General features: G+C 48.1%; 1 protein-coding gene across 1 annotated transcript; it reads left to right on the forward strand.

The window, feature by feature from the left end:
- Positions 1-5,950: 5,950 nt before the first annotated feature.
- NMNAT2 (nicotinamide nucleotide adenylyltransferase 2) lies at positions 5,951-25,081 on the forward strand. The gene is made up of 11 exons (XM_042819859.1): positions 5,951-6,035; positions 19,603-19,691; positions 20,173-20,240; positions 20,577-20,655; positions 21,142-21,268; positions 21,875-21,955; positions 22,046-22,090; positions 22,756-22,832; positions 24,066-24,167; positions 24,739-24,806; positions 24,949-25,081. Exons 1-11 carry the CDS (start codon positions 5,951-5,953, stop codon positions 25,049-25,051), a joined length of 924 nt encoding a protein of 307 aa, XP_042675793.1. The 3' UTR covers positions 25,052-25,081.
- The last annotated feature ends 1,097 nt before the right edge of the window (positions 25,082-26,178 follow it).

Consider the following 26,178-nt stretch of genomic DNA (forward strand, 5'->3'; position numbering starts at 1 on the left):
AGGGAGGGGCCGCGCGTCCCCGCTCCGCGTTCCGGCCGCCCGCGGGCCGCCCCAGCGAACCTCCGCCTCAGCCCTCGGGCCGCCGCCCGGCCGCGCCCGATCCGCCCAGCCGTCCTCGGGCCCTCGCCGCCCAGAGCCTCCCGCCGCGCCGGCCGCGCTTCCGGGCCCGGCCCGCAGCCACTTCCGGCGGCGCCACCGGCAAAGCCTTCCCCCGCGCCTTCCCCCCCGTCGACCCGCAGCGGCGGCCGCCGATTGGCTCTCCCGTCTCTATGGCAACCTAGGGGGGCGGCTGGGCGTCGCCACGGCAACCGAGGCGCCTTCCCGCCCCCCCCCACACGGCCGGGCTTCCCGCGCCTCCCGCCCCGCGCCGCGACCCGGCCCTGTGGTACCGCACGCCGCCCCGGGGCTCCTCGATCCCCCGGGAGGGCCTCGGTGCTGGGCGGAGCGCCCTGCGGGATCCCCGTCTCTTCACGAGCGGGCGAGGCGTCTCCTGACGGGACGGCTTTGGGCGGGAAGCCGTGCGCTGCCGCCCCGGGCACCTCATCACATCCAAATACCTGCGCATATATGGAACCCAATACATGGGTGCCCCATCTCTGCAGTGCCTGAGGCCGAGCAGGCAACCCAATCCCACGGCAGGGGTTGGGGCTGGATGGTCTGTTAAATTCCCCTCCAACCCAAAGCGTCCTGTGGTTCTAACCGACCCGAAGGACAAAGTGTGAGGTCGTGTTTTGAAAGTAAATCCCTCCTGAGATGGGTTTCACAGCAATCACGGCTGGGCAGCTCCCGCTGCAGCATCTGGAGTTCTGCCTCCATCCCTGCTCTGTGCGGCTCTCGGCTGCAAAGCAGGAGCAGACTGGGCAGCACTGGGCAAACTGGGATTGCTCCCATCTCCCAGGAGGATGGAGTTTGTACAGCCAGGGCTTTGGAAACAGGAGCACTTGGTGCTTCACATTGCCCCTCGCTCCCAATGTTTGAACTCGTCCTTCTCCCTGCCAGCGTATGCCACAAACCACAGCACCAGGAAGGTGCCATCGGAACGGCTTAAATCACCTTCAGCAGCAAAAGTCAAAACCTTGCATGTTTTGATCCTGCGATTTTATGGTTCTAGGTTTGCAGCCTCTCTTTGAGCCTCGCCGCTCCCAAGGAGCTGACCTGCAATCATCCTGGCAGTTATCTCCATTCCCACTAACTCACTCACTTCACTCACACCAGGGGCTGTGCCCCCTTCCCTTGTTAACCCTTGGCCAAACAATCTTTTCCACCTCTTTTCCCAGGGATGATCTCTTGCCAGGAGCTGCCTTTCAAGCAGAATGAAACCGTAAGGCATGGCTGTAGCCCAGCCACCAAAATGCAAATGGCACTAAGACACATCCTCCGCTTTGTGTCCCCCATGGCAGCAATGCTTTGCAGCTATCTGTATTTGTTATTTAAAATAAAAGGTGGCTGCAAGGTTAATTTGATTTTTTTTTCTTTTTTCTTTTTTTTTCCAGCCAGCTTTATCACTGTAGTGGGCCTTACTCAGTGTTACTGGAACACCTGATTGTGACTGTGTGCATGCTTCTGGGCAGAACAGTGTGTATCTGTGCAAAAAGGAGTTTTCAGAGCTGCTTTACCCTGAACTATGTTTCTGCATGTGGATTCAAAGACAGAAGCTTAATTTGAAATATTTCAGCTAGGTAGCACATGCTGGGTGGCAACTTCTGGTTTTCTGCAACATCTCTTTCACCAGAGCATATGGGTCTGGACCAGGAGGCTGCAAAGCATTCCCTCAGGGTGCACTGGGGAGAAGCAAGGAGGGGGCAGTGTTGACTCAGTGGCTGTCTTGTTTAGTCTTGTCCAAGTTGAATCTATTCAAGAGCTGCCCCAAAAGACCTGAGGGAGCTGTATGGGGCAAAACTGATCCCTAAGTCTTGTGCAACTCATTGTGTCAAGGAGCAAGTGGACCTGGTTTTTCTTATTAATCTCTACTCCAAACTATTTGAGTGCACAAAGCAAAGGGCATAATCTCCTTTTGTTTAAGAGGGAGTCAAAAGTCTTTCTCCTTAGTTTTACTCTAAGAGATTTGTGATATGAGTTTTATCTTTAAAGAAGCAGATTTCTCACAGAAATCAACGTATATCAACATTTTTATCGTCAACGAGCCAATAATCATGGTCTAGCACTTTATTAATCACATGGCATTGGGAAGGATTTGATCCCCCCGATGAGCATCATTGACTAGAGAGCCCGAGGACTCAGCAATATACCTTGGCAGCCAAAATGCCAAGGAGCGAAGCTTCTCCCCAGTGTAAGGGTCACGATCCCAAATGTGAATCCACCAGCAGCCTCTCTTATCACTGGGGGTCAGCATTTCAAAGACCTCTGATGCATTTATCCTCAGAGCACTGCTATAACCTGCTCTAAGAGAAGAGTGAGCAGCCATTCCCATTTAACAGGCAGTCAGAGGAACCTGAGAAATTTCCTCGAGGTAATTTGAGAACAGAGAGTTGGATGCAAACCAAAGCCTGATCCCACCCTGCTTCATTAGCTCTGACCTCTTTAATTGTCCAGGAATACCCTGGAAGCGTTGTGGAGTACAAAGTCTCCCTTTGGGCATGTGGACTCTCCCATTTTCATGTATGATGTGGCCACTGGTTGACTCTCCATCTCAAGTATCAGACCTTGACTTGCGGATGTCTGAGACATCATGTTTGTCTGCTGCTCTGTGTGGAAACAGGGATCAAGGGAAGCAGAGAGTACAGTGCACAACAGCTGAATGATAAAACCCCAGATCATCTGTCAATTTAATGATTGTTAGAATCTAAATATTATGAATGCAGGAAATTAGCACTTGAAGCAACTGAAAAAATTGAAGGAAGAAACAAGTGTAAAGATACTTAAGCAGTCTTATTTTGCCTAGTATTGGTCCCTCTCAGCAATTAGTTATAATGTATTTGCTGTTGTCCCAGACATGGGTTTTAATGGTTAGTGACAAAAGCCTCATCTTTTCCTAATTGCAATATCAATGTTCCAAACAGACTCTATACATAAAACTTCAGAATTTTTAAGTCTATAAAGGTGTGTAAAGTCTTCATTATTCCATTTCATACAATGGCTTAGGCTAGAAGGGGCCTTAAAAATCATCTAGAGCAGGCTGCCCTGAATCCCATCCATCTGGCCTTGGATGCTTCCGGAGATGGGACATCCACAGCCTCTCTGGGCATCCTGTTCCTATTCTGGACAGGAAAAAAAAAAAAGTCAAAATGCTGCTTTTCTTAAATAAATCCCTTTTAATCCTTATAATTCATAAAGTATCTAATGGATTTACTTGTAATTCTCTGAGAACATGTGCTGTGCATTCTGGAAAGATATGCCCTTTCACAGCAAATAAAAGCTAAATCCGGCTTGGAAAGGAAGGAAAAAAAAGCCATTCGTGGGGAGTCACACCAAGTGTCTCCATCTCCACCCCCACCACAGCCCAGATCAGACCATAACCACACAGACTGATTCTGCATGGCTGAGCTGTAACCTCAGACAGAATTACAGATGCTAAATGCCAGTGGAGCTGTTTGCATCTGTGGCCAGTGCTCAGCTTCTGAATAGATGCAAGAGAGAAATCTGTTCCCAGGCTGACCTTCCTGAGGAGGTATCTTCAAAAGTCAGTTTGATGCCCTAGAAAGTGCTCAGATGTAAGACAGTGGGAAAAAATATGAAAGAACATCCCCCACCCCACCTCCTGCCAAGCCAACATATTCTGTATTGGAAGAAAGAGCCTCCTCCTGTACACCCTGGGTACAGGTAGGCTGTGCCACTGGCTCTCTGACCACCACAATGGCTTGCCAGCATCACAGCACCCACTTCCCGCACCGGCAGCGTTGCTAAGTGACAGCCGATGTACAGCATCTGTCATCCACCCGGCACTCATCCACCCAGCACTCATCCACCCTGCGCTCCTCAGAGAAGCACATTTTTTCACTTTCCCCATTTCTATAGCTAACAGCAGCACCTGCAGGTGCAGGTTGTGCCTCCTATGGAAGGCTAGAGGGAAAAGATCTCTGAACAAGCATTTCCTACATAAACATAGTGGCAGTAGAGTTAAGATTAACCAAAAATTGCTTTACAAGTGTTTTGCCTGTGCTTCAGCTTATTTCCTATGAGAGGATGCACAACAGAATGAGAGCAATGTGGAAAGCAGCTTGTGCAGAGCCACCTCCTAGTTCAGCGCCAAAAGCTTGTGAATTCAGGTCACCCAGTGCCCCTCCAGTGCCTCATTCAGCAGTCACGTTCCCACCCAGAGGGGACTGAGCGTGTGAGGTTGCCACATCCAGGCACTTCACTTTTTAAATAGTAAGGGGAAAAAATCAATGTAGCACTAAATCATCTTTGGGGGAAAAAAGACCCACACAAACAAACAAACAAACAAATAAGGCGCTGATGTTTCATCAGTGCTTCAGTGCGAAAGAGCTCACAGCAAAGAGAGCTCACGATGCCATTCCTCAGCCTGGTTTCTGAGGAAGGGGTGTCCATCCGTCAGTCTCACAGATAACTTTTGAAGCTGTTGGCTAACTTCAACCAAAAAAAAGAGAACAAGATTTATGAAGACAGATGCACATGAGCACACACACATGAGCACACAAGTATGACCAAGAGAGGCTTGAGGAATGCCCTCTTTTTCTGCTGTCACCCTGAGGCTGATAAATGCTAATTAAAGGCTGTAGTTTTAAAGGCAGAGCTGTGCAGCACTGAACTGCAGAGAGCCACTCCTCTGAAGCAGTGACACTGCCTTTCGAGGCAAGCAAGGATGTGCAGCACAAAGAAGAGCCCAGCACAAACCTCCAAATCTCACCCCGTTCTCTGAAATACCAGATGTCCTTACAGAGCTAGGGAGAAGGCACAGCACCACTGCTGAGACAACCTGAAAGTGCACCACGTCTTTCCTGATGATGTTATTTCTTCATTTAATTTTTTTATTATTTTTTATTTTTTTATCACTGTCCTCCCCACACAACCAATGGAAGAAGGTGGCTCTGCTTCCCTGGCCTTTCTTGCAAATGTGATGCCATTATTTTCAGGGCACTTTTAGCCTTTCATGTGAGTTAGGGGCCACTGTGCACACTTAACCTAACGGCTGACCTAATCCAGATTTGTACCTGAAGGATTTAAAGTTTCTCTGAGCAACTCAGGGACTTCTTGGGTTTCTTCCCCAGGGGTGCTGCCTTGTATGCTGCTCAGGGGTGTGATAGAGGAGGGCAATGGATTTAACAGATAGAGGAAGGGAAAGGAAAACTGGGTGGAAGCAAATAACTCCAACAACTCCCTGCTGGGAGAAAAGGCTTTGTTTGGGAAATGGGGAGAAGCAGCAACTAAAGGCAGCCTGAAGGCAACTGCCCACAACTTGAGGAACACAAATGAGAAATGAAAACAGTCGGTCTCGTGTTAGTTTACCTTGCAGTAAAGACTGTTTTTTGGCCCATCTATGGAAATTTCACTTCCTTCAGCTGGTGAAAGGGAGCCCGCTGGTTTGGTGCCCGCTAGGGTGTTTTCTCCTTGGAGCCCTAGAGAAGGGCGGGGATCTCCAGGGCCTTTGAGCAGGACCACGGAGGCACTCCGCGTGGCTGCACCCAAACACCGAGTTTGTGCGGATGAATGCAGGGGGTGCCTGCCCACTGCCCCCGTTCCTTGGGCAGCTGATGCAACGCATGTCCACTTGTATCCCCGTGTTACCTGTGCGTGGGCAAGCCAGCTTGCACCCTCGCGTGTCCCCGTGCCGGCGGCGGGCTCTGGGTACCCCGGGCTGCCCGCGCCAGCCCCGGGCGGGGGCGGGGGGAGGTCTCGGCTCCATCCCCGCTCCCGCAGCCACGGCCCCGCCTTCTCTCCCGCCCCGGCCCCGCTCCCTCCCTCCTTCCCTCCCGCCGCCGCAGCCGCACCGAGACACAAAAAGCGGCTGGGGCTGGGCCGGGCCGGGACCATGACGGAGACCACCAAGACCCACGTTATCCTGCTGTCCTGCGGCACCTTCAATCCCATCACCAAGGGCCACATCCAGATGTTCGGTGAGTCCCGCCGGGACAGCGGTAGGGGGTCGGGGAGGGGCTGGGGATTTCCCCGGGGGTCCAGAGGAGCTCCGACGGAGGCATCGGGGGCAGCACGTCTCACCGGGCCGCCTCCGGCGCCCCCTGGCCGGGTGCTGTCCGCGCTCGGTGGTGCTGAAGGCGCCGCGGGCGGGGGCGGCGGCACCGCAGGGCCGGGGCGGCTCCGGGGGCGCAGCGGCCGCGCGCTGTCCGCGGCGGGTGGTTCTGGAACAGCGGCGGCACATCGGGGCGGGGGGCTCGGGGCCGGACCGGCAGAGCGCTGTCCGAGGAGGATGAGGTGGTGGCGCGGTGCTGGCAATCAACCCGGCGGCCACCGCGGAAAACGGCCCCACGATGGGGAGATGAGGCGAGGAGACTGATTTCTGTATCGTGGGAGAAAGGATGAAATCCAGGCTTGGGTTGTATTTGCGTTTCATGTAAGCTGCGAGAGTTCTCTGCTTTCATTCCCCTTGAAGTGCTCTGCCCCCACAAAACCCCCGGGTTCGGTTCTGGCAAGGACTCTTGTCTGTGTTTATAAGCTGCCGCTCATCCATAGGGTCTGCAAGTCTGCGGTCTCTGCAGCACTTTTATTTCCTCCCTGGCTGAGGAGGGAGGGACTGGGCCAAGCAGCTAAAGCCAGGTTTGCTGGAAGTGAAGAACATCACAGGCAGTTACTTGAAATATTAGACTATCCAGCTTTTCTGCTGATAATGAGTCAAGGTAATTGGAAACCTTCATGTGAGATGATTGATATAACTGAGCATCCACGAGATCCAAATGATGGAGATGCTAAAACCACTGCTACAGCCTGTTCAGGCAAGACAGGAGGGAGGGAGGGAAAGAGGGAGAGAAGGAGGAAGGGCAGTCTCTGTGAAAGGCAGTCTGACATGACAAATACTGACCACTCAGATAAAGCTTGAAATGCCTTGAGATCCATCTACAAGCAGCAACTTACCTGGAGAAGGGGGTCCTGTTACTGTGAAGTGTCCACTACCAACCTCCAAATGAAATGGGAGCAGAAAGATCATCTCCTTTAACATACCTTTCTGTAGTACAGAGAAAGGAGACATCCTTGATGTCTGATGAGGGAGCAGATGCCGACGATCACTTGATAGTGCTGGGGAATCATCCCCAGGGTTTCTATAAGCTGTACATAGATTTCTAAGAAGAAAAATAATTGAAATCAGCTTGGGGTATTTCTGCGTCAGGCTTTGTTTTTACAGATCGTAATGAGATGGTCAGCAGCCTAGAAAATAATAGCTTTCTAGATGGAAAAGATCACGCTGTAATTTCATTTTGTAAGTGCAAGCAGACTGTGTTACTGGACAATAATACAATGAAAACTTCAAAAAAATATATTCCCTAATCTAAAAACAATTGCAAACAAAAAGGAAGAAGAGGAACTATTTTAAAATCAAGACATAATTAAATGAAATTATAGAGATTCGGTTCAATAGAAGTAACTATTGTTAAAAGAGATTTTGAAATACACATTATTTTGTCTTAGATGACACTGTGATTAGGAAAAGTAATACTAAAAATATCAATGTGACCCATATTCACTGGACTAAATACTAGTAAAACACTTATTTTAGAAAATAACTATCAGTGAAATAACAGCACACAGTAGATATTTTCAGATTCCCAATGATTTTTTTTATTTTTTAATTTTGGCACAGTATTTTTCATATCTTTATCAGTCTCTCATAATAAAATATATAACCTCTTCAGGTAAAAAGTGGCAGTGATCACAAACAGGATATAATTGGAATTAATGAAGATCAGGAGCCAGTTGTGCTGCCTGACTTGGGTTGTTTGATAGGAAGGTCTTGCTCAAACAGCGAGGTCAAATGCAAAGTCATGTGGCCAGTAAGGAGGAATGTACATCGAATATAAACAATAGGTAAACAAACGTCTTGTGCCAAACAGTGATGTTGTCAAGAACTGAGGAATGATTGTACACAGCCCACTGAATATAAACGGCGTGGTGCTGTAAATAAAGCAACAAATGCAATCCTGGTGCATGCAAGCAGAGAAATATCAAGCACAGGAAGATAGGTAGTATTATTTTTACGTACTGCATTAGCAAAACCCTTCCTGGAATAACAGTAACAAGAATTGCATTAGCTCCGGAAACAGGCTTTATGGTGAGAGTTGAGAGAGGCTCCATCTAGATCTACAAAAGCCGTTAAGGAGCGACGAGATCATGGCCTGTGAGTGTCTGCATGGGGGAGGGACGTGTGATGGAAGGAGGCTGCTTTACTTAGCAGAGGAAGGTGAGGAGATGCTGGAACAAGTTGGGGTACCGCACAACTTCAAATTAGAAAATTCATGTGTGCTTTTGAGCAAAGCTAATCAACAGGTAAGAAAAGGTATTCTGTCACTTGGAGGCTTATAAACAAGATTCAGAAATCTTTCGGGAAGACATGGCTTCATGTGGAATTTTTGTTCTGTATGTCCTGGAGAGATCTTGGCCTGTAAAGTTCTGAGATGCCTGAATAGGGATATATGAGTCATCTACATGGAATCTGACTTTTAAATCCCTATTCATTCTTGTTTGAGGACCCCCATGCTCCCACGTCTAAAAGAAGAATCACATGAGGGCAAGGGAATACTGACCAAAACTTGTGCTACTTTCTTAGCTCTGTGCTGTGAGAGCCCAGAAAAACAGTACTCCATCCTGTAAATATTGTATTTCCAACAGCTGAATTTGTGCAAAATGATTGTCTTTATTGTCAGACAAATATTTGGGTTTGATGAGCCAGTTAGGATCATTTGCTTAATTTAAAGAGATGCAATTTATCTTTTTAAGTCGTGGCACTTGTTAAGCTTAGAGGATATATAAGACTTGCACTGATGTGTTGCAACAGACGTACCACTGTCTGCTCAGTTCTCAGTTTGGATCCTGTCGTGTTTTATTCAGGCTGAAGCCCAGCCTGATTTTTGCCCGAGTAAGAGACATGTTAATTATTTGAAAGCACTTTCTGATGGCGAAAACATTTCTCCATTGTTATTTTTTTCTACCTGATGTGAATTTCAGACTCAGTATCCGCCCTTATGTTTGAGTTCCCAGGAAGCTGGGATTTTGTTACAACCTCAGACCTGAAGCTGCAGCTCATGACTGACCCCTTGCATCTGTGTGGAACAGAACTTACCTCAACAGGGCTCCATCTGTACTCTGCCAGTTCCACGGCTGGCTCAGTGGGACTCATAAAATGAGTCTGATTCACGTCTCTGTCTATAAAACAAATATGCTGATTGAAATAATTAATAAAATACAAACATAGCATATAATAAAAAAGGAGGTGAGATATTGTGCTGTACATCCATCCATATTAAAGGGCTGTGACAACACCCACATAGCCCCGAAAACACTCTGAGTTATTTGTGGTATCAACTGTGCTTTGAGATGTACGTATGTTCTGAGTCACAATTTTGAGTTGTGTGTTCTGTATTTATGTGGCAATGAGAAACTCAGCCTAGGATGCTAGGGGAAGGAAAGGCAGGAGGAAAGAGGGCAGAATCTCGTGTTAAGTCTCATAGCACTAACATGTTACGAGATGTAACACAGTCATTGGTTGGCTTCAGCCTGAGATGGAAATCCATCTCATTTATACTCTAGAGATGCTCGGAGAAGGAAAGCAGGTCCCAAACTTAAACAAATACTCTTTAATTTCCCTCTAGCACCGGACACTGAGCTCTGGATATGTGCTTAGTCCTCTTCCCTTGTAGCAGGCTGAGTTGCCCCATGGCAGACCCACCCTGGCCTCACTGCAGGTTTTCCTGCTACTATGCAAGCAAGGCCACCCAAAGGACAAAAGCCAACGGGCCAATGTCAAAAGCAAAATTCAATCCTTGTGGTGCTGTAAATACACTGAAGCCTGTGCTGGCACCCCTCCAGATGACAAATGTCTGCTTGCTCTGACGAATAAATCACTTCTCCACCCTGCCCCAGCACAGGGAACTCAAACTCCATGGATTCCTCCTCCAGAGCATAAAACCATTGGGCAAGGTAGAAAGCATATTTTAAATAAATTAAAACAAACAAAACAACAAGAACAGAATACAATTCACTTTGAAGGCAATCTTGGGTCTATGCTGGGATTAAAGGTGTCCCTCTGCAAGGTCAAATGCTCCAGGACCAGCATGGGTCACTCTGAGTATTTCAGCTCTGGAGAGAGAAAAAAAAAAAGCTGAAAGCAAAAGCTTTTGTTGGGCGAGCTTCTTCATAGTACTCTGTGGGAAAGGTCTTGGCCTGTTCCATGAATGCATGAAGTTCAGCAGGTTTCTGATTATTTCTGCAGATTGAAACATCAGGGCCTTGGGAGGGGGAACAAATATCAGATCAGACAAAGTGCCATGCTTTGACATTGATTTTTTTTCTGCCCCTTTCTTTAATTATAGAACAAAGAGTTTCTCTACAAACACAATAATTTCCCATTTTGGCACATTTGACATTTGCTTTGTCTCTATAAAGTTCTGAATCTCCACACGAACTGTCCGCTCACAGGCAGCCTTCCGGCTTCCAGAAGATGACTTTTCACAACAAATTCAGTTTTACTGATATGTTTCTATGCCGCTCTATCCACAGTCCATTTCAACTTCAGAGTTTGGCCACCTATCAAACTCGACTCTTTCTGACATGCCCACTCCTCCATCACCATTTCCTCCTCTGCTCATCAAGCTTTGATTAGCAGAGCATTCCTTCACCTCTCTGCCCTGCCAAAGGGTGGTTTTAAGGCCTGGCACTCATGAGAACCAGCTGTCTGGAGGCTGAAGGATTCAGAGGCAGCACAGTGGGCAAACCCCAGAGAATGGATCATGGTGATGTTATTTCATTGTCTCGCATTCATCTGATTTTACTCACTTTTTGTTGTTGTTGTTGTTTTTTGCGTTATCAATCATTGATAATGAATAGGTGATTTTAATCAGATCTGTCATGTCTGTCTGTATCCAGACTGTCATCTCTTGCAGACTGCTTTATTGACTCCTGCGTTGCCTCAGCCCTGTGGATGCAACTTGTGCCCTGTTGTTCAGATGTGGTCTTCTTACAGGGGCTCTCAGCACCCTACATGCTTTACACCCGTTTTGTCAGCTCGATCCCTTTCACACAGTGCCAACTCCTGGACACATGCAGAAAAACAAAGCTGATGCATTGGGTGAATCAAAAGATCTAACATTCAGTAAATATCCACTATTCTCCCTTCCCTACTGTCTTTGTTGAATTTTTCCTATATCCTGCATTGCATCTGTTATTGAGGAGAGTTCATATGCCGATCAGTAGACAGGTAAAGAATACTTCTGATAAAAAACAGTGAAAGAGGACTCAGCCATCAAAAGTAAAACTCTCAATTGCATTGCTTCTTAAGAGAATTTGAGCAATGAAAAATCCCAGTGGGCTGTTCCTTGTTTATTCCTTGCTATTCCAAAGGCGCAGTGCTGAGCTCTGCTGCGTTATGTAAACAGGCTTTGGAGATAAAGGAGCCAATCTGGGTAAGGAAAGTGTGAGGAAGAGGCAGGAACTGGGGTTTTTGTTGTTCTTGTTTCAATGGCTTGAATTTCAAGAATCACATTTTCTTACTTGTTGAGACAACCAAAGTGCAAAGCAGTTTAACGAGGCTTTTGCTGCCTGAAACGGCTGGGAGAGATGTGAGTGGAGGGACAGCTTGTCCTGTCCCCTCTTCCTTAAATTGTATATCTCCAGATGGGCAGAAGCAAAATCCCCCATCTAGCAAAAGCCCATACAGGGTCTTGAAAGGCTTTGTTCCCGCGGTCTGCTACACGAGCAAGGAGCAGAGGCTGCCTCATACTTCCATTTCACCTCTGCTCCAAGATCTGAATGTGCAATTAGCTCCGGCGATCAATGAGGTCGCTGGTGGGACTCTCTGCAGGACATTGCAGCTGACAATGGGAGTCGGGACAGCTTTGCTCCCCCCTGCATTGGCGTGGTGTTGTTGGACTCTGGAGAGCAGAAGGATCAGCCAAGCAAGGGCAAATATAGTTTATAGTCTTCTGGGTGAGATATTGGATGTCGTAGCAGGGAAAATTCTATTTGCCCATGCTCCCATCTCAGCTTCCTTTACATTGATTTGGGACAGGCTCTGCAACAGTGTGGAGGAACACCCACTGACCCCTTGACCTCTCAGGCATCTTATTTCATCCTCCTGACCCACAGAGGGGAGGAGCTTTGCTCAGCACCTGACTAAACTCCATCAGTAACCACTCAAGGATTCTTCTGAAATATTTATAAGCCCTTAAATATTTAGCAGTATTTATTACGGTCGATGAGGCACTGTGTTGTCTCTAAAACAGTGCCACCTCCTGAAATGGGCCACACACCTCCTGCCTCAACCAGACTCAAGCAAACGCAGAAATCCACTCCTACAACCTTATTCAAACAAGAACCAGGGCCTGTACTTCAAAACCGATGTGCTCCTAGCAAGAGGCTCACACCTCTACATGCCCTCCTGTGTTACTTTTGGGCAATGCCCACGAGATGCTGAGTACATCGATCAACTGCACCCCAACAGTGGCACCCACATCTCCCATGGGACCTTGGGCATGTCACTTAATCTCTGCCAGCAGGTGGTCCTAGGAAAGCAAAGCCAGCCTAAGAGGTGGATGAAGCCAAGGCTTCTATAGATTTGGAGGAGAACACATTCTCTCTGGCTTTTATAACCTCTGAATCAAAGCATTTCCCCAGTGCCACCATCACTCATCCAAACAGGGCTGGATTTTTGGGGTACTGTGCATGGAGAAAGCTCAGCAAAGACTGTGTCAATAAAGAGCTCACTCTGGTGGGAGGTGAAATGGGAAAAGCCTTGGGGCCGGGGTGGAAGGAGACGAGCTCCTGTGGACTGTGGGAACACTGGAAGGAGCAGCTTTGCTTCCAGCTTCCTTTGTGCAAGGACGTGTCTAATGTGCTTTGCACAAGGTAGGGGTTCTCAAAAGCTATCTTAGACCTAACCCCAGGTCATGGGGGTGTCCATCCCTGCTCCCTGCAGTGGACCAGCACCTCTCCAAGGACAAGCAGCAAAGCACCAACCCAACATCCACTGACGTCCTGATAGAAGCAGAGCAGAACCTTTTCCATGACAGAATAGTGAAAATATTTGTTGCATGCCCTTTGATGCTCAGCTTGTCCTACTTGACTGTACCTGTGGTCCCACAGCAACAAAAGTTGTGCCCAAAGCGAGCTATTGGGTGTAGCTGGAACACGCTCTCCTCTGTTTACCAAAGAGTTTATTTTGGTTACTGATATTTAGGCTCTAACTGAAGTGGAGATACAGCCATGCAGTACAAGCTTGGGGCTATATTCATGCTGGAAATTGATAGAGCTCTGCCAGCATTTGCCCCGAGACAGTCTCCCAAGGGAGTCAGGCAGCAAGAAAAGTAGCCATCAGTGGTGGCACTCATCCCCTGCTTCAGGCAAATAATTTGATGGTTTTGTGGCTAAACAAGACTGCTGTATCCCTGCAGCACCTCTTTTTCTTCCTTCCTGCTTGGGAGGGCACAGTACTGCACTGTTCCCTGCTCCAGCTCAGTGGGCTCAAGGCGTTTTTTCTCAAATGCTCATCTGTAATCATTTTGACACATTTATCTCTAAATGATGAGAAAACTCTGTGCTGGAAGAGAGAAAAGGGCTCACCGCCTTTCTCCTGCAGCAAGTCAGACCAGCCACTGCTGGACTTCTTACCTCACCATCACCAAGACTTCAAGACACCCTGGGAGCAGCTGTGGGTATCAAACATCAGGTGAATATGGTTGGCAGGACGTGGCTGCCTGTGCTTCAGGTGAGATCCAGCAAGGCTCTGAGCACATTCACCTCGTCCTTTGCCAGGAAGACTTTCCCACCAAGTTCTCTGGGCAAAAAATGGTATCATATCTCATTACAGAACCACACAGAATTGCAAACGGTTGGAGTCAGAAGAGACCTTTGGGTCCATCTGGTCCCATCCTGCTCCAGCAGAGCCACCCAGAAGTGTGCCCAGGGCCATGTTTTGGACATCTCCATGGAAGAAGCCCCATAGCTTGTATGGATACCTGTCTCAAAGGTCATTACAACTGGTGACAGTGACAGCATCATGCTTACCACATGGCAGATGAAAAAGTGGGCCCAGCGCCTGCCCAGAGAAGCTGGTTGCAGCTTCAACAGGAGCTCCCCATAATGGACCCCTGTACTCAGCACACAAAGCTGATGGGGAATTCCTGCTTCCATCTGCTCCTTCCCTCCACTGTAGGATATGTCAGCATTTTGGAAAAAGCATTTTGACGTGGGTTGCTTTGCCATGTATTAGACTCTTCCTGCAGAACATATTCTCAGACTCCACACACTGGGGTTTTTTTCCCCAGTTACTGTATGCCTATTTGCACACATCCTGTTGCAGTATTCTTGTCCTGAGAAAAGAGAAAAGAAAAACAGGATGTCTTTGATTTTAATTTGAATCTGAGTTATACCAGATAGGCTGTTCTTTTACAGCATCATCTGGGAGACCCAGATAGACTGGAACTGGACTGCTCCCTGCCATTGGACCTCATGCTCTGCCATTTCTAGGCCACAGATTGCTGTGAACTGACTCAGCCTTCACCCTTTTCCTTTTCTTCTCTCTCTCTCTCTCTTTTTTTTAATCCTCTAATTTCACTTTTCTTTCCCAAAGCCGGGAATGATGAGCAGATGGTGTTGGAGTGGGTTCCCTTGTTGTCCCTCAGGCAGCTGGGCACTGGTGGGGCATCTAGCTGGGCTTACGGGCTTTAAAAGCTCAGCCTCCAGCTCTGTTCTCAAGGCATTTGCTGGCCATTTCTTTTTTTGTGCCGACAAAAAGCCATTAAAAGAAAAGAGCAGCAACAACTGAAGCCATTTAGCATGAGGGTCCCTTCCAATTTTCTTATTTCTGTGATGCCTAGATGCGGCTATGGACTAACAGGGTGGGGGGGGGGGAAGTGTAACAGAGCAATTAGCTTGGAGATGAAAATCATTAAGCATTATGGGGCTTAATGGGATATTTCTTCCCCCTCCTCCTGCTTCTTTGGAAAGGGAAGCTCTCCTTGGAGGGCAGCCAGGGCTTGTTTCTGTAGCAGAAGCGTCATCCTGGCCCTCAGGGACTAGCTGCAGCTCCTGGGGTGTACCAAAAGCCAGGGCAGAGGAGCCAGGCTCTGTGATGAGGATGAGGACAGCTTTGAGGGGTCTGAGCCCCTCTGGCAGCAGCTTAGAGACAGAGGGACAGTGGTTTTGTCCCACACCTCAGCTTCAATAACTATCCCAGCTTGCTGCCATGGTAATTTCATTTTTTCAGCATTTTTAAAGGCCCAAATGGATGCAGCCACAAACACACCCCTGATTTGGCAATCAGAGTCATATACATATTTATATACGTCGCTCAATTAGGCTGAGAATAATTTCTGGCACCTTGCCTGGCAGGATTTAGAAGGGTAAAGCATCATGCTTGTGTATCTGGGTCACTCACCCTGCAGGAGGAGGTACTTTGGCCAGGGGGCCAGCACCTGTGGGTTTGCAGCAATGTCCCCATAGCATCCCATGGGCTGCATCTCCTCCTCTGCAAAAAATGAATAAACAAACAATTGTAAAGAAAAAGGAGAAAAAGGAACTCCTGGGGGTGCGTGTGAATCAGATACAAAGGCATTTGAATTCACACCTTGAAAAATGATGTGCAAGGAATACTTCATTGCATTCACAGCAGTTTAGGTGTTGGAGGAGCACCAATGGAGCAGAAGTGTTACGATTAAATATGCTCAGTTAGAATCACCAAAAAGAAACATCTCTTAAATAAGCAGTGATTTCCTAGCAGGGAAGCTGGATTTTTAAATTATTTTTATGCGATCTGGACAAAACAGTTTATTGTTTTTGTAGAATCCTGAGATCACTTCTGCCTCACCATCATTTTGCAGAACTTTGGCAGTGCCAAAAACACACAAAATGCTTCCACAGCAGAAGGGAGGAAGGTTGGGCTGGGGACATTTCAGCCCAGCCCACTTCTCCCACGCCAGCCCAATGTAAGCAAAGCTGTTGGTTTGGAAACATTGCCACCAGGCTGAGCACAAAGGCAACAGTCCAGAAAACCAAAGGAACTGGGATTCAGATACTGAGTCTCTACACTAACACACAAGGTTAACTATTGACTCTAACCAAAAAGGATAATCCTCAACAGTAAACAAAAATTGGTAACCCTAAACCTTAACCCAAAAGTGTAACTCTTAAACCTATTGCAAATTGGTAAGCAGCATCCCTTAACCCTGACACCAAATGGTAACCCTTCACCCTAATCCTAAAGGATAATCCTTGACCCTTAATCCTAACCCAAAAGGGTAACCCTTGACCCGAGCACAAATAGCTAGCCCTAAACCCCAACCCTAACCCAAAATAATAACCTTCAGCACTAACCAAAAAGGGAAACAAGTAATCCTTAACCATAACAAAAAGATATTTTTCCCAGGCAAAAATCTTTGAACAAGTAGAGAGATAAGGCTAGGATATGCACAAACAGCTGACCATAAGGAATACAAATGGGAAGAGGAATGCAACACTACTGAGTTGTTTTTGGCACCACCATGGCACAAAGGAGTCTTCAACCTGGTCTCCAAAAGCAGAATATTTTACATTAAAATTACTAGAGGTTCTATTTAGAAAAGCTCTGAGTGTGGAATGGCCTGGGGGTTTGGAGAAAGCATTGCAACAGCAGAGCAACCCTAAATGTTCAAAGCAATGTCCCACCAAATCCAGCATCCCATTTCCAACCCCCCAAATCCAGAAAATAACACTTGGGTTGGCACAGAGTGACTCAGTTTAACCCCACGTAATGCACAGCACTGCTACCCTTGGGCTGGAAGACCACTCCATGGCGGGAGGCATCATCTCCTCTTAGAAAATCTAAAGTAATTTTGTCTTGCCTTGTGCAGAAGATGATACTCAGGGCTGGATAAGCTTATGTTTGGACAGGCGTGGCTACAGCTGCCTGTAGCTTTCCCTATCTATGTACTGAAGAGTAATTCAGCCAAAGAAAATCAAATCAGCTAAAAAACACAAAGCTTTAATGCAGTCTTGTGATTATAGCACCGATGTATCGAGATGCTGCAAGCACCAATTCTGCAATTTTATAGCACCCTAAAGCCACCTGTCCCAGGTCCCCATCATTATCCTGGCCTTTACGTTCTGTCTCCTGGTATTTGTGTTCTGCCCCCTGATATTCATCTTCTATCTCATATTCCCGATATGTGCCTGCAACTGCTGGATTTGGCCACCAAAAACTCAAGGCCAACTAAGAGCACTGGTCACCTTTACAGCCATGAAGCAGAGATAACATATGAACTGTTTCGTTGTCCTCAAAGTAAATGTTATAAAGATGCTGTACATGAATGGGAAGGCTTGGAGGTGACAGATCACTGACTTCAATCTTCTCTAGGCAAGGAAAAATCAAGCCAGAGCAAAGCAGGGATAATGAGAGGATGTGTTAATTTAAAAATCAATAACATTTTTTTGTTAGTGAATTTCTTTCTTTCTTTTTTTTTTTTTTCCATTTTAATCACAAGATGTTTATTCTCTGATGTCTTTTTTCAAAGATCTGTAAGAGGTACCAGGACACAGCTCCTGTGAAAGAAAGGTCACGTTCAGAAAAAAAAAAGAATAAAAGAAGACTTTTTTCCCCTTTCTGGTCAATTAAAATTAACTGTGAAGGTAGTGATGGGAAGGCAATTAACTTCACTAGCAGCACACGAAGAGCACCCAAGAGGGACAAGCTGCCACTCTTCCCCTGTGATTCCTTTTATGCTTTTGGGGGACTGGTTCAGGGTTTCTGGAAGTCCTCAGCAGGCACAAGGGGCTCTCAAGCTTCTGCATAGGCTGTTTTTATGTACGTGATTTATACCACCCATAGCAATAATTATGCAATAGCACTGACCTAGTATAGCTGCAAATAAAGGGATGGGAGTGTGCTCCCAGGAACAGTAACCTTCAACCTCAGGAATGCCCTTTGGTCATTGCTGTTTCCATCAGTACCATGGGTGCTCACCTCAACATGCACAAAAGGGAACAACCTCCCAGAAATCCCATCCAGTACCTCTACTCCTCTACAACACCCTGTCCAACCCATTTTCTCCCCCTTGGTGACCCAATACCACAGGGTTGAGCTGGGTCAGTGAGAGCCACTGATGGAGGAAGATGCTCCACATGGATCCCAAAAGGCAGAGGAATACCCAGCAAAGATGGGAAAAAGAGAAAAGGATTCAAACTAAACTGCTGGTGTTAACACCTTCAAGCTCGGGATTCCAAAGGCAGGCAGGACAGTTTTAGGTATGTCTAATTCAGGCATTCATGATTTTCTCCTTGCTCCACCACACAAATTGAATTATTTAACCCCATTTATATTTCTCTGGATGCTGACATGCACGGAGAACAACTGGGAGTAAAGCCAGAGAGAGGATTTAGGGTGAGTCTAGGAGGTGCATTAAGGCTAACGAATGTCTCACAGGATGTCCCAGGGCTGCTCAGAGCTCAGGAAACAAAAGTCCACAGTAATCAAAGTGCCATTCTTGACTTGCAAGTGCCCCACAGCTGTTTCTGTGAACAATAGTCCTTTTTATGCATGTCAAAACTTGAGGGGACACAATAATTTTGCCCAAGCAGTTCTACGTGGGTTATTGTTTGCACAATGAAAACGAAGAAAAGTGGCTTTAGATAGAGACACAGGTACATGAGCACACCTTGGGGTGCTATTTGTCCCAAAGGAAGTATTTGTCTGCATCCTGGCTTCATGCATCACCTCCTGAGTTCAGCTGGGTTCCTCTGGATCTGCCACAAGAGCCCAGGACGTGCCCTCCTTCTCCATAAATCCTTTCCACAGTATTTTTGGGTCTTCAGGAAGGTCAGTGCTCAGCATCTCTACTAGCCCCTTTCAGAGATGACTGAACAATCCCTGCTCCAATTCCCTCCCTTCCTGCTGCACACTGTGTCCTTTCCTGATCACTCCAGCTCACACAACAAAAGCAACCCCAAAACACAAATGGCCTCCCTCCTCATCTCCAGTCCCATATCAGCCTCTAGGGCTGACACCCTTGCAGATGTTTCTCTACCTTGTCCCAGAGCACTGAGGGTTGTTCCGCTGAAATCTAGACTAAAACAGAACACTTTTCCCTGTGCTGCTGTCATCCATTCCCATCCAGCATTTTGGATGAGCAGCACACATGTCCACACTCCACTGTCACATCTCAGCCATGCAGGCTGGCCAGTCTTATTTGCTTTCAAAATGTTCCTCCAGCTCTCCTGCTGCACCCAAGCCATGCAGAAGGCAAGAAAAGCCAGTGAGGAGGATGAGGATGAACATGATAGAGCCCTTAGGATTCTCTATTTTTGGGGGGTGGTGAAAAATACCAGATTCGCAACTGGCAGCTGAGGGTTCAGCTTTTAGGGCAAGGCAGGTGATGGCCATATGAAGCTGGAGGTGAAACCCTCAAACAGCATTTGGCAAAGCCATAAAGCCAGTTCTGTGGGGCTTGATGGAATGGGTTAATGCACTGATCCCCTCTTGCTCTCCTCTAGAGAGAGCCCGTGAGTATCTGCACAAGACTGGACGGTTCATCGTCATCGGTGGCATTGTCTCACCAGTTCATGATTCCTATGGGAAGACGGTGAGTTGTTCCTGTTATCTCTTCTTTGTATGTGCAATGTCAAGCATTGAAAAGCCACAAGAAAGCCTCCAAGAAGATGGTGAGGGATAAAACCAGCAGTCCTCAGACAAAACTTACAGTGAGAGCCTGCAACCAGATAAAACCAGAAAGGAAAGAGAAATGCTACCATCCAAAATGATGGGGGTCATTTTTTGAGGCTGTGTTGGTTAAATGATTTTAAAGCCAGTTCTTATTATAATACAAATGAGTTTTATTCTGAAGAGGAAAAAAATCTAAAATAAGAAAGGAGATTTTGCTCCTCTCTTGTGAGATGCAGAAATTTCAACCGGAAAAGCCACCCCTGGGCCTGGACCCACCATACCCCAGTAACCACACTGAGACCTTCAGCTTTGAAAGGCAGGAATACTTCTTATCCAGAAACAAGGAACTCAGATAATCTTTATGCACTGCCTCCTTTTAATCCTCAGTTTCACTGTTCCAGGGCCTGGTGTCCAGCCGGCACCGCCTGACCATGTGCCAGCTGGCTGTGCAATCTTCCGACTGGATCCGGTGAGTGACAAAGACCACTGCAGGGAGGGGGTGCTGGGGCTACACAGCAGCAATCCCTGGTCCACGAAAGCCCACATGTGAGCTGGAACCAGTAATGCCATCAGGAAGATCACACTACACGCAGATATATCCGAGCCCAGGGGATCAGGAGTTAAGAGTATGGAGGAGTCTGGGCATGGGCACACGTTCAGGTTCTCTCCCACTCCAGGACAGGGAATGGAGGGATGAAGCTACTAGAGAGAGCTGGGTGGAAGGTTTGGAGGAAGGAGGTGGTGTGGTGAGGACATAAAGGCAGCGGCCACCAACTAATGCTGCTGCCTCACTGTGCTCCTGCAGGGTGGACCCCTGGGAGTGCTACCAGGACACCTGGCAGACCACCTGCAGCGTGCTGGAGCACCACCGTGACCTGATGAAGGTGAGTCCCGCTGCATCTTGTGCCCTGGTCCTGCACCAGAATCAGGCTGCAGACACCATCCTCTGCCTGGATAGACTCCGGAGCCCAGAGGTGTACATCAATGCCTAGAACATGGCTGGGACAGATGGAGAAGATATATGTTTCTGACCTGGAGAAGTACACAAGACATTATGTCACAGTTGTTCTCTGCTCCTCTTCCCTGCCTCTGAAAGCAAACTGAGCCCCTTGGACGAACTGCTTGCATTATCATCAATCAGCAGGGAACAAACAGGTTTTTTCTCTAAATGAAAGACAATAGGGTCCTACTAGCCCAAGACTAGAGATTATAAAGCAACAGGAAAGCTAAAGTGAGATGGATAGGTCTGTCACTAATGATGACCTTCATCTTCAGTGAGAGGGGATGGCTACCAGAGCAGCAAAAGTTTCAAGAATCACCTCCAGCCTTGGGGAAGCCATCTTTACCACTAAATTTCTCTCTTGCTGCAGAGGGTGACCGGCTGCATCCTCTCCAATGTCAACACTCCCTCCATTACCCCTGTGATCGGACAGCCCCAGAATGAGTCTACGCAGCCTATCTACCAGAACAACAACGTGTCCAACAAGCCCACCGCAGGTAGGTGGCTCTGCGGAGGAAGGGGAGGAACTGGCCACCTGTTCCTCACACCCCATCATGAGGTACCAAACACTTGCTCAGGAATGCTTCTGAGCTCCTCCAAGTCCTCTTTCAACTCTAATGGTGGAGAACTGTTCCCATTCCCTCTTCCCAGTTTTCTAGCTTGCTGGCACCACTGGGGTTGGGGAATAGCAGTGTGCTTGTGCTCCTTGCAGCCTAAGGATCCCCAACCTGCCTCATGACTCAGATTAATTTTTGGTTGGTCCCAAACTTGACGAAAGATTTCTATAACTCTGTGTTAAGCTGACCTGTCTCCATGCTCCTAATGAACACCAGTCTAGCTCCCTCCACACTCCTGGCGGTGTATTTCTGTTCTTTTCTGCTCCAGCTGAAAAAAACAATCATTTTATTTTTCAGCTGACCTGGGTGAGGTCTCTCAGCAGGCTCATAGTGCCTGAGGGATATTTGGTTATATGAAGGCTGAGTCATCTGCCAGAGGAGACGTGGGAATTGCTGTCCCCATGCATGGGAGAATCCCATGCTCCGTGAGGGCAATCAGCCATGGATGAAGCCTCTCCTTAACTTACTTTTCTTCTCTGCCTTCAGCAAAGATCCTGGGGAAGGTAGGAGAAAGCCTGAGTCGGATCTGCTGCGTTCGCCCACCCATGGAGCGCTTCACCTTTGTGGGTAGGTACAGGAGTACAGCATCACCCACAGCCCCACCTGCCTCCCCAGCACCCCCTGACAAGTGTCAGTAACTCTATTCTTCCCTCCCAGATGAAAATGCCAACCTGGGGACTGTGATGAGATACGAGGAGATTGGTGAGTATGCAGCCCCCACCACCATCAGCACCACCAGAAATCTGGTGGCAAGTAAGGGATGCTGAACCATCACCACCCCTGGTGCCAGGCAGCACTGAACTGCTTGACATCTTGTCTGACCACCCCTCCTTACTTGAGCAGTTTTGTAGCTTTCCTCTTTTGGATTTCCAAACCAACAAATAAATCCTAAAAGCTCCAGTGCTTCATCATGCAGTTGCACTGCTCAGCTTTGCTGTAGAAAAATCAAGCCATGCCAAATGCTCAGTGCAGCTCCACACATATCTGCAGATCAAGACCCTTCAACAGGCCACAAAGCACTTATATGTGTCTGAAAATACAGAAATGCCTCCTGACTCCGAGGGATACCACGCATTTGGGGCACATCTAGGTGTCTCAGCAGCCCACAGCAATGCTGGAAATGACCCAGCAGTGCAGGAGAGAAGCAGAAATAGTGCACAGGATAGTTCAGGGTTGTCTTTCTGTTCGGTATCATCAGGGATGCAAGGACTGTAGCCTCTTTAGCAGGATTCATTTTGGCAAAAGATGGTGTTTTAGTGAAAGAGAACACCCTTGAGCAGAGCAATGGGATGGTAAGAAAGGAGGGGGAGAGGTGTACTCAGCCCTGCTCTCTCCCATCTCTGAGCATTTCTGCTTCCTTCCTTCAGAACTGCGCATCCTCCTGCTCTGTGGTAGTGACCTGCTGGAATCCTTCTGCATCCCTGGCCTCTGGAACGAGTCTGATGTGAGTCACTGCCAGGGCCTCTTTCTTCCCTTTCCCGGGCTCCATCCCTCCTCCTCCACCATCTCCTGCTTTTCCCCCCACCCCCATCACTTGTCTCTGGTGCGCAAACAACAGGGGCTTCTGCACCCCTGGTTTACAAAAAAGCTGATGTAAGAGAAGTGTTGCCCTTATGATAGAAATGAAAGACCCTTAAAATCATACCAGCAGCTTGCACCTAACAGAAGAAGAGTAAATAATAATAATAAAGGAAGAAAATAAGTAAAATAATAACAAAGAAGAAAAGAGAAAACTGAGAAGAAAAATGATGTCTACCCTCAGCCAGACATTGCCTGATACCATCTCACGTGGGCAAGCAATATGCAGTAACGACTGTGGTGAGATTTTGAGAGCAGTCAAGACCACAACCACATGGCAAAACACATGAAAAGCAATGGAGAAGTCGCTTTTCCTCCCCCTTGCAAAGGCAGATCCAACCTGCAGATGGCAAATTATCTCTACATAGATGGTTTAGTTCTGTATTTGGCTTTGATGCTGGTGCTTCTACAGCATCCCACTAGAATTCAGGCACAGTTCAGTGCACTGTGATGAGCCTATCTCAAACACTACTACAGATTAAAAATGCTTCAATTAACACTGGAGAAGTCACCATCCCTCCACAGCAATGGGAGCAATCTACTCCCAATATGCAGGATGGTGCTGGGATCCATGCACCACCCCAAGAATCCTCTTCCTTTCCATCCTGAGGAGAGTTTGTCCTGGTGATCTGCTCCAGAGTACCATCTCCGAGACACTAATAAATAATAACATCAACACAAAGAAATCCAGGGATGAGGGGCTGTAAAGACAACATGCAGCAGTGCAGCTGCTGCTTCCTCCTCTCCAATCTCCAGTGAGGCAGAGTTCATGTCATCCTCAGGCAACATCTGCTGCTGTCCTTACTACCATGACAAGTTCTCCCTGAAGCCTAACTTCAACATTCATTAACAGAGTTTAACCCTGTTCCTTTTTATTTCATCCGCCACAGATCACTCTGCGTGTCACCAGCATCACTCCTTAATAAATCCAAGTTTTTTCCCAAAAGCTGTCCAGAAAGAGAAAATCTGAGGTTAACCCCTATCCAGGTTTTGCCAAGTACTTGCAGGGTGCACATCTGCTCGGGGTGGGGGTTGGAAGGCTGTGGCAGATTTTGCACTGGCAGGTCGTGAAAACTCTCTTTGCGTTGATTCTATCTAGATGGAGGTGATTGTTGGGGAGTTTGGGATCGTGGTGGTGCCCCGGGATGGAGCAGACCCTGATCGGATCATGAACCACTCCTCAATACTCCGCAAGTACAAAGTAAGTGGATTCATACATAGTCAGGGAGCCAGAGAATCATGGAATATCCTCAGTTAGAAGGGACCCAACAGGGAACACTGAGCCCAACCCCTGTGGCTGAGAGCAGCGTCCCAGCACTCCTTGAGCTCTGACAGCTCAGGGCTACACCTGCTGCCCCACAGAGCAGACCCTTTCCCTACTCCTGACCCTCCCCCCTTCCACGCTGCTCCCACAGGCCCTGTCCCTGTCCTTCTGTCCTGCTCTGGGCTGAGCAAGCCACAGCACATCAGCTGCTCCTCATAATCTTGCTCTCCAGACTGCATGCTGTCTTTGTTGCACTCCCTCGCTCTTTGCTACACACTTTCCATGAGATTAAACCTTCTCGAGAGCTTTGAAGTGCCCCCCAAGCTCTACCACGATCACACTGCACATGGGTCCTGGAGAGTTCCCCCCCTTGGTTTTGCCTCAGCTGCTGACTGGGATCACTTATGTGGCCACCAAGTAGCAGACCTGCATGGCCAATCAGACACGGGTGGGGCAAACACTGATTTTCATCCCTCCCTTCCCTCACCTCTTCTTTCTCCACCCACAGAACAACATCCTGGTGGTGAAGGACGACTCGAACCACCCCATGTCGGTCGTGAGCTCCACCAAAAGCAGGTGGGTGATGCTGAGGGTGCTCCCAGCCAACCCCTCCATTCACGGGGACACCACCGTGTTCCCAGCCCCTGCTCAGGAAGCCCAAATTCCTGGAAAGGGGCCCCACGTAGGCTCTGACACTCCTCTTCCCCTGCTCCCCTAGACTGGCCCTGCAGCACGGGGATGGACACGTTGTGGATTACCTCTGCCAGCCTGTCATCGACTACATCCTCAAGAGCCAGCTCTACATCAACACCTCCGGCTAAGTGCCAGAGGCCCTGCAGCAGAACAGCCCTGTCGTCCCACGTCTCTACAGCTCTCCATCACACTTTTCTCTCTCTTTCTGTGTCTCCATCTCTCTCCCCACCCCATGGCCTCTCACTCTCGGCGCCGATGCTCCGTAGTGCAGCAACATCCAGGGACTGGCGGCACGGCCCCACGGGGAATGGTTTGGTCTCTTTTTCTTATGGGAACTGTCCTCCCCATTGTATACGGGGAGGGAGGGGGGCAGAGATGTTCTCAGTGTGCTCACTGAGGGACAGCTCCATCCCCCCTCCCAGCATGTCACTGGGAAATGGTCCCCCCGGTCCGTCCTCCCAGCATGCTCAGAGCAGGAGCTTCCTCTTTGCTCAACAAATCTAAGTGAATATTTTTCTTTCTTTTTCTTTTTTTTCTTTTTTTTTAATTAAATAGTTGTAGTGCAAGCTCCTTAGCTCTCTTGCCACAGTGCCCTGCTTCCCATGTAATCCTGGTGGGCAATGGGCAGGCATAATGCAAGTGGTTCTGTGCCCCGCAGAACCTCCTCAGGCCAGCAGTAAGGACACCCCAGCCACCGAAATCCTCCACTTGGCTCTGACAGGTCATGAAGATGGTATTTCTGAAGGGGCAAGCAGTGCTGCCAAAGCATAACTTATCAGGGGAATGTCACATCTCACTTCTCCTTGTCTGCAAGCGAACTCAGCCCACTCCAAAGCCAAGGATAGATGCTATACTCCAGCCCCATGTCAGAAGAGGCAGCCTTCAGCCCCTGGAAAGGGATCCGCCATTTACAACACCAAGAAGCAAGGAAGGAAGAAGAGGGGAAGAGGTGGCCTGGCGCCACTGATGAGAATTGCTCCAGGCCTGGCTCAGCTGTTTAGGGCTGGGCCCGTCCTCATCCTCAAGCCTCCAGCTCTCCAATGCTGGCTGTCAAATTCCCATTTTTCCTTTCTCTCCTTTCCTCTTCCTGTCTTTGAAAAGTTTATGCATGATATATTCACCCTTCCAAACTGGCTTCAGATACTTCATACATCCCTTGGGACAAGCCAGTTTCCTGCCTTCCTGCCTGTGACAAGCCTGGCAGAAGCTGCTCAGCCAGATGCCAAAAAATAAGGCATGTAGCATGGAGCAAAAG

This window comes from Centrocercus urophasianus, unplaced genomic scaffold (assembly GCF_019232065.1).
Source record: "Centrocercus urophasianus isolate 14NV4802_14NV808 unplaced genomic scaffold, USGS_Curo_1.0 seq_18, whole genome shotgun sequence".
NCBI lineage: Eukaryota > Metazoa > Chordata > Aves > Galliformes > Phasianidae > Centrocercus > Centrocercus urophasianus.

What these genes read in the sequence shown, in the direction of transcription:
- NMNAT2 (XM_042819859.1), top strand. Translation starts at nt 5,951, where the DNA reads ATGACGGAGACCACCAAGACCCACGTTATCCTGCTGTCCTGCGGCACC. An exon ending in ACCACCGTGACCTGATGAAG is followed by an intron (nt 20,656 to 21,141) that starts GTGAGTCCCGCT and finishes CTCTTGCTGCAG; the next exon opens with AGGGTGACCGGCTGCATCCT. An exon ending in GCCTCTGGAACGAGTCTGAT is followed by an intron (nt 22,833 to 24,065) that starts GTGAGTCACTGC and finishes GATTCTATCTAG; the next exon opens with ATGGAGGTGATTGTTGGGGA.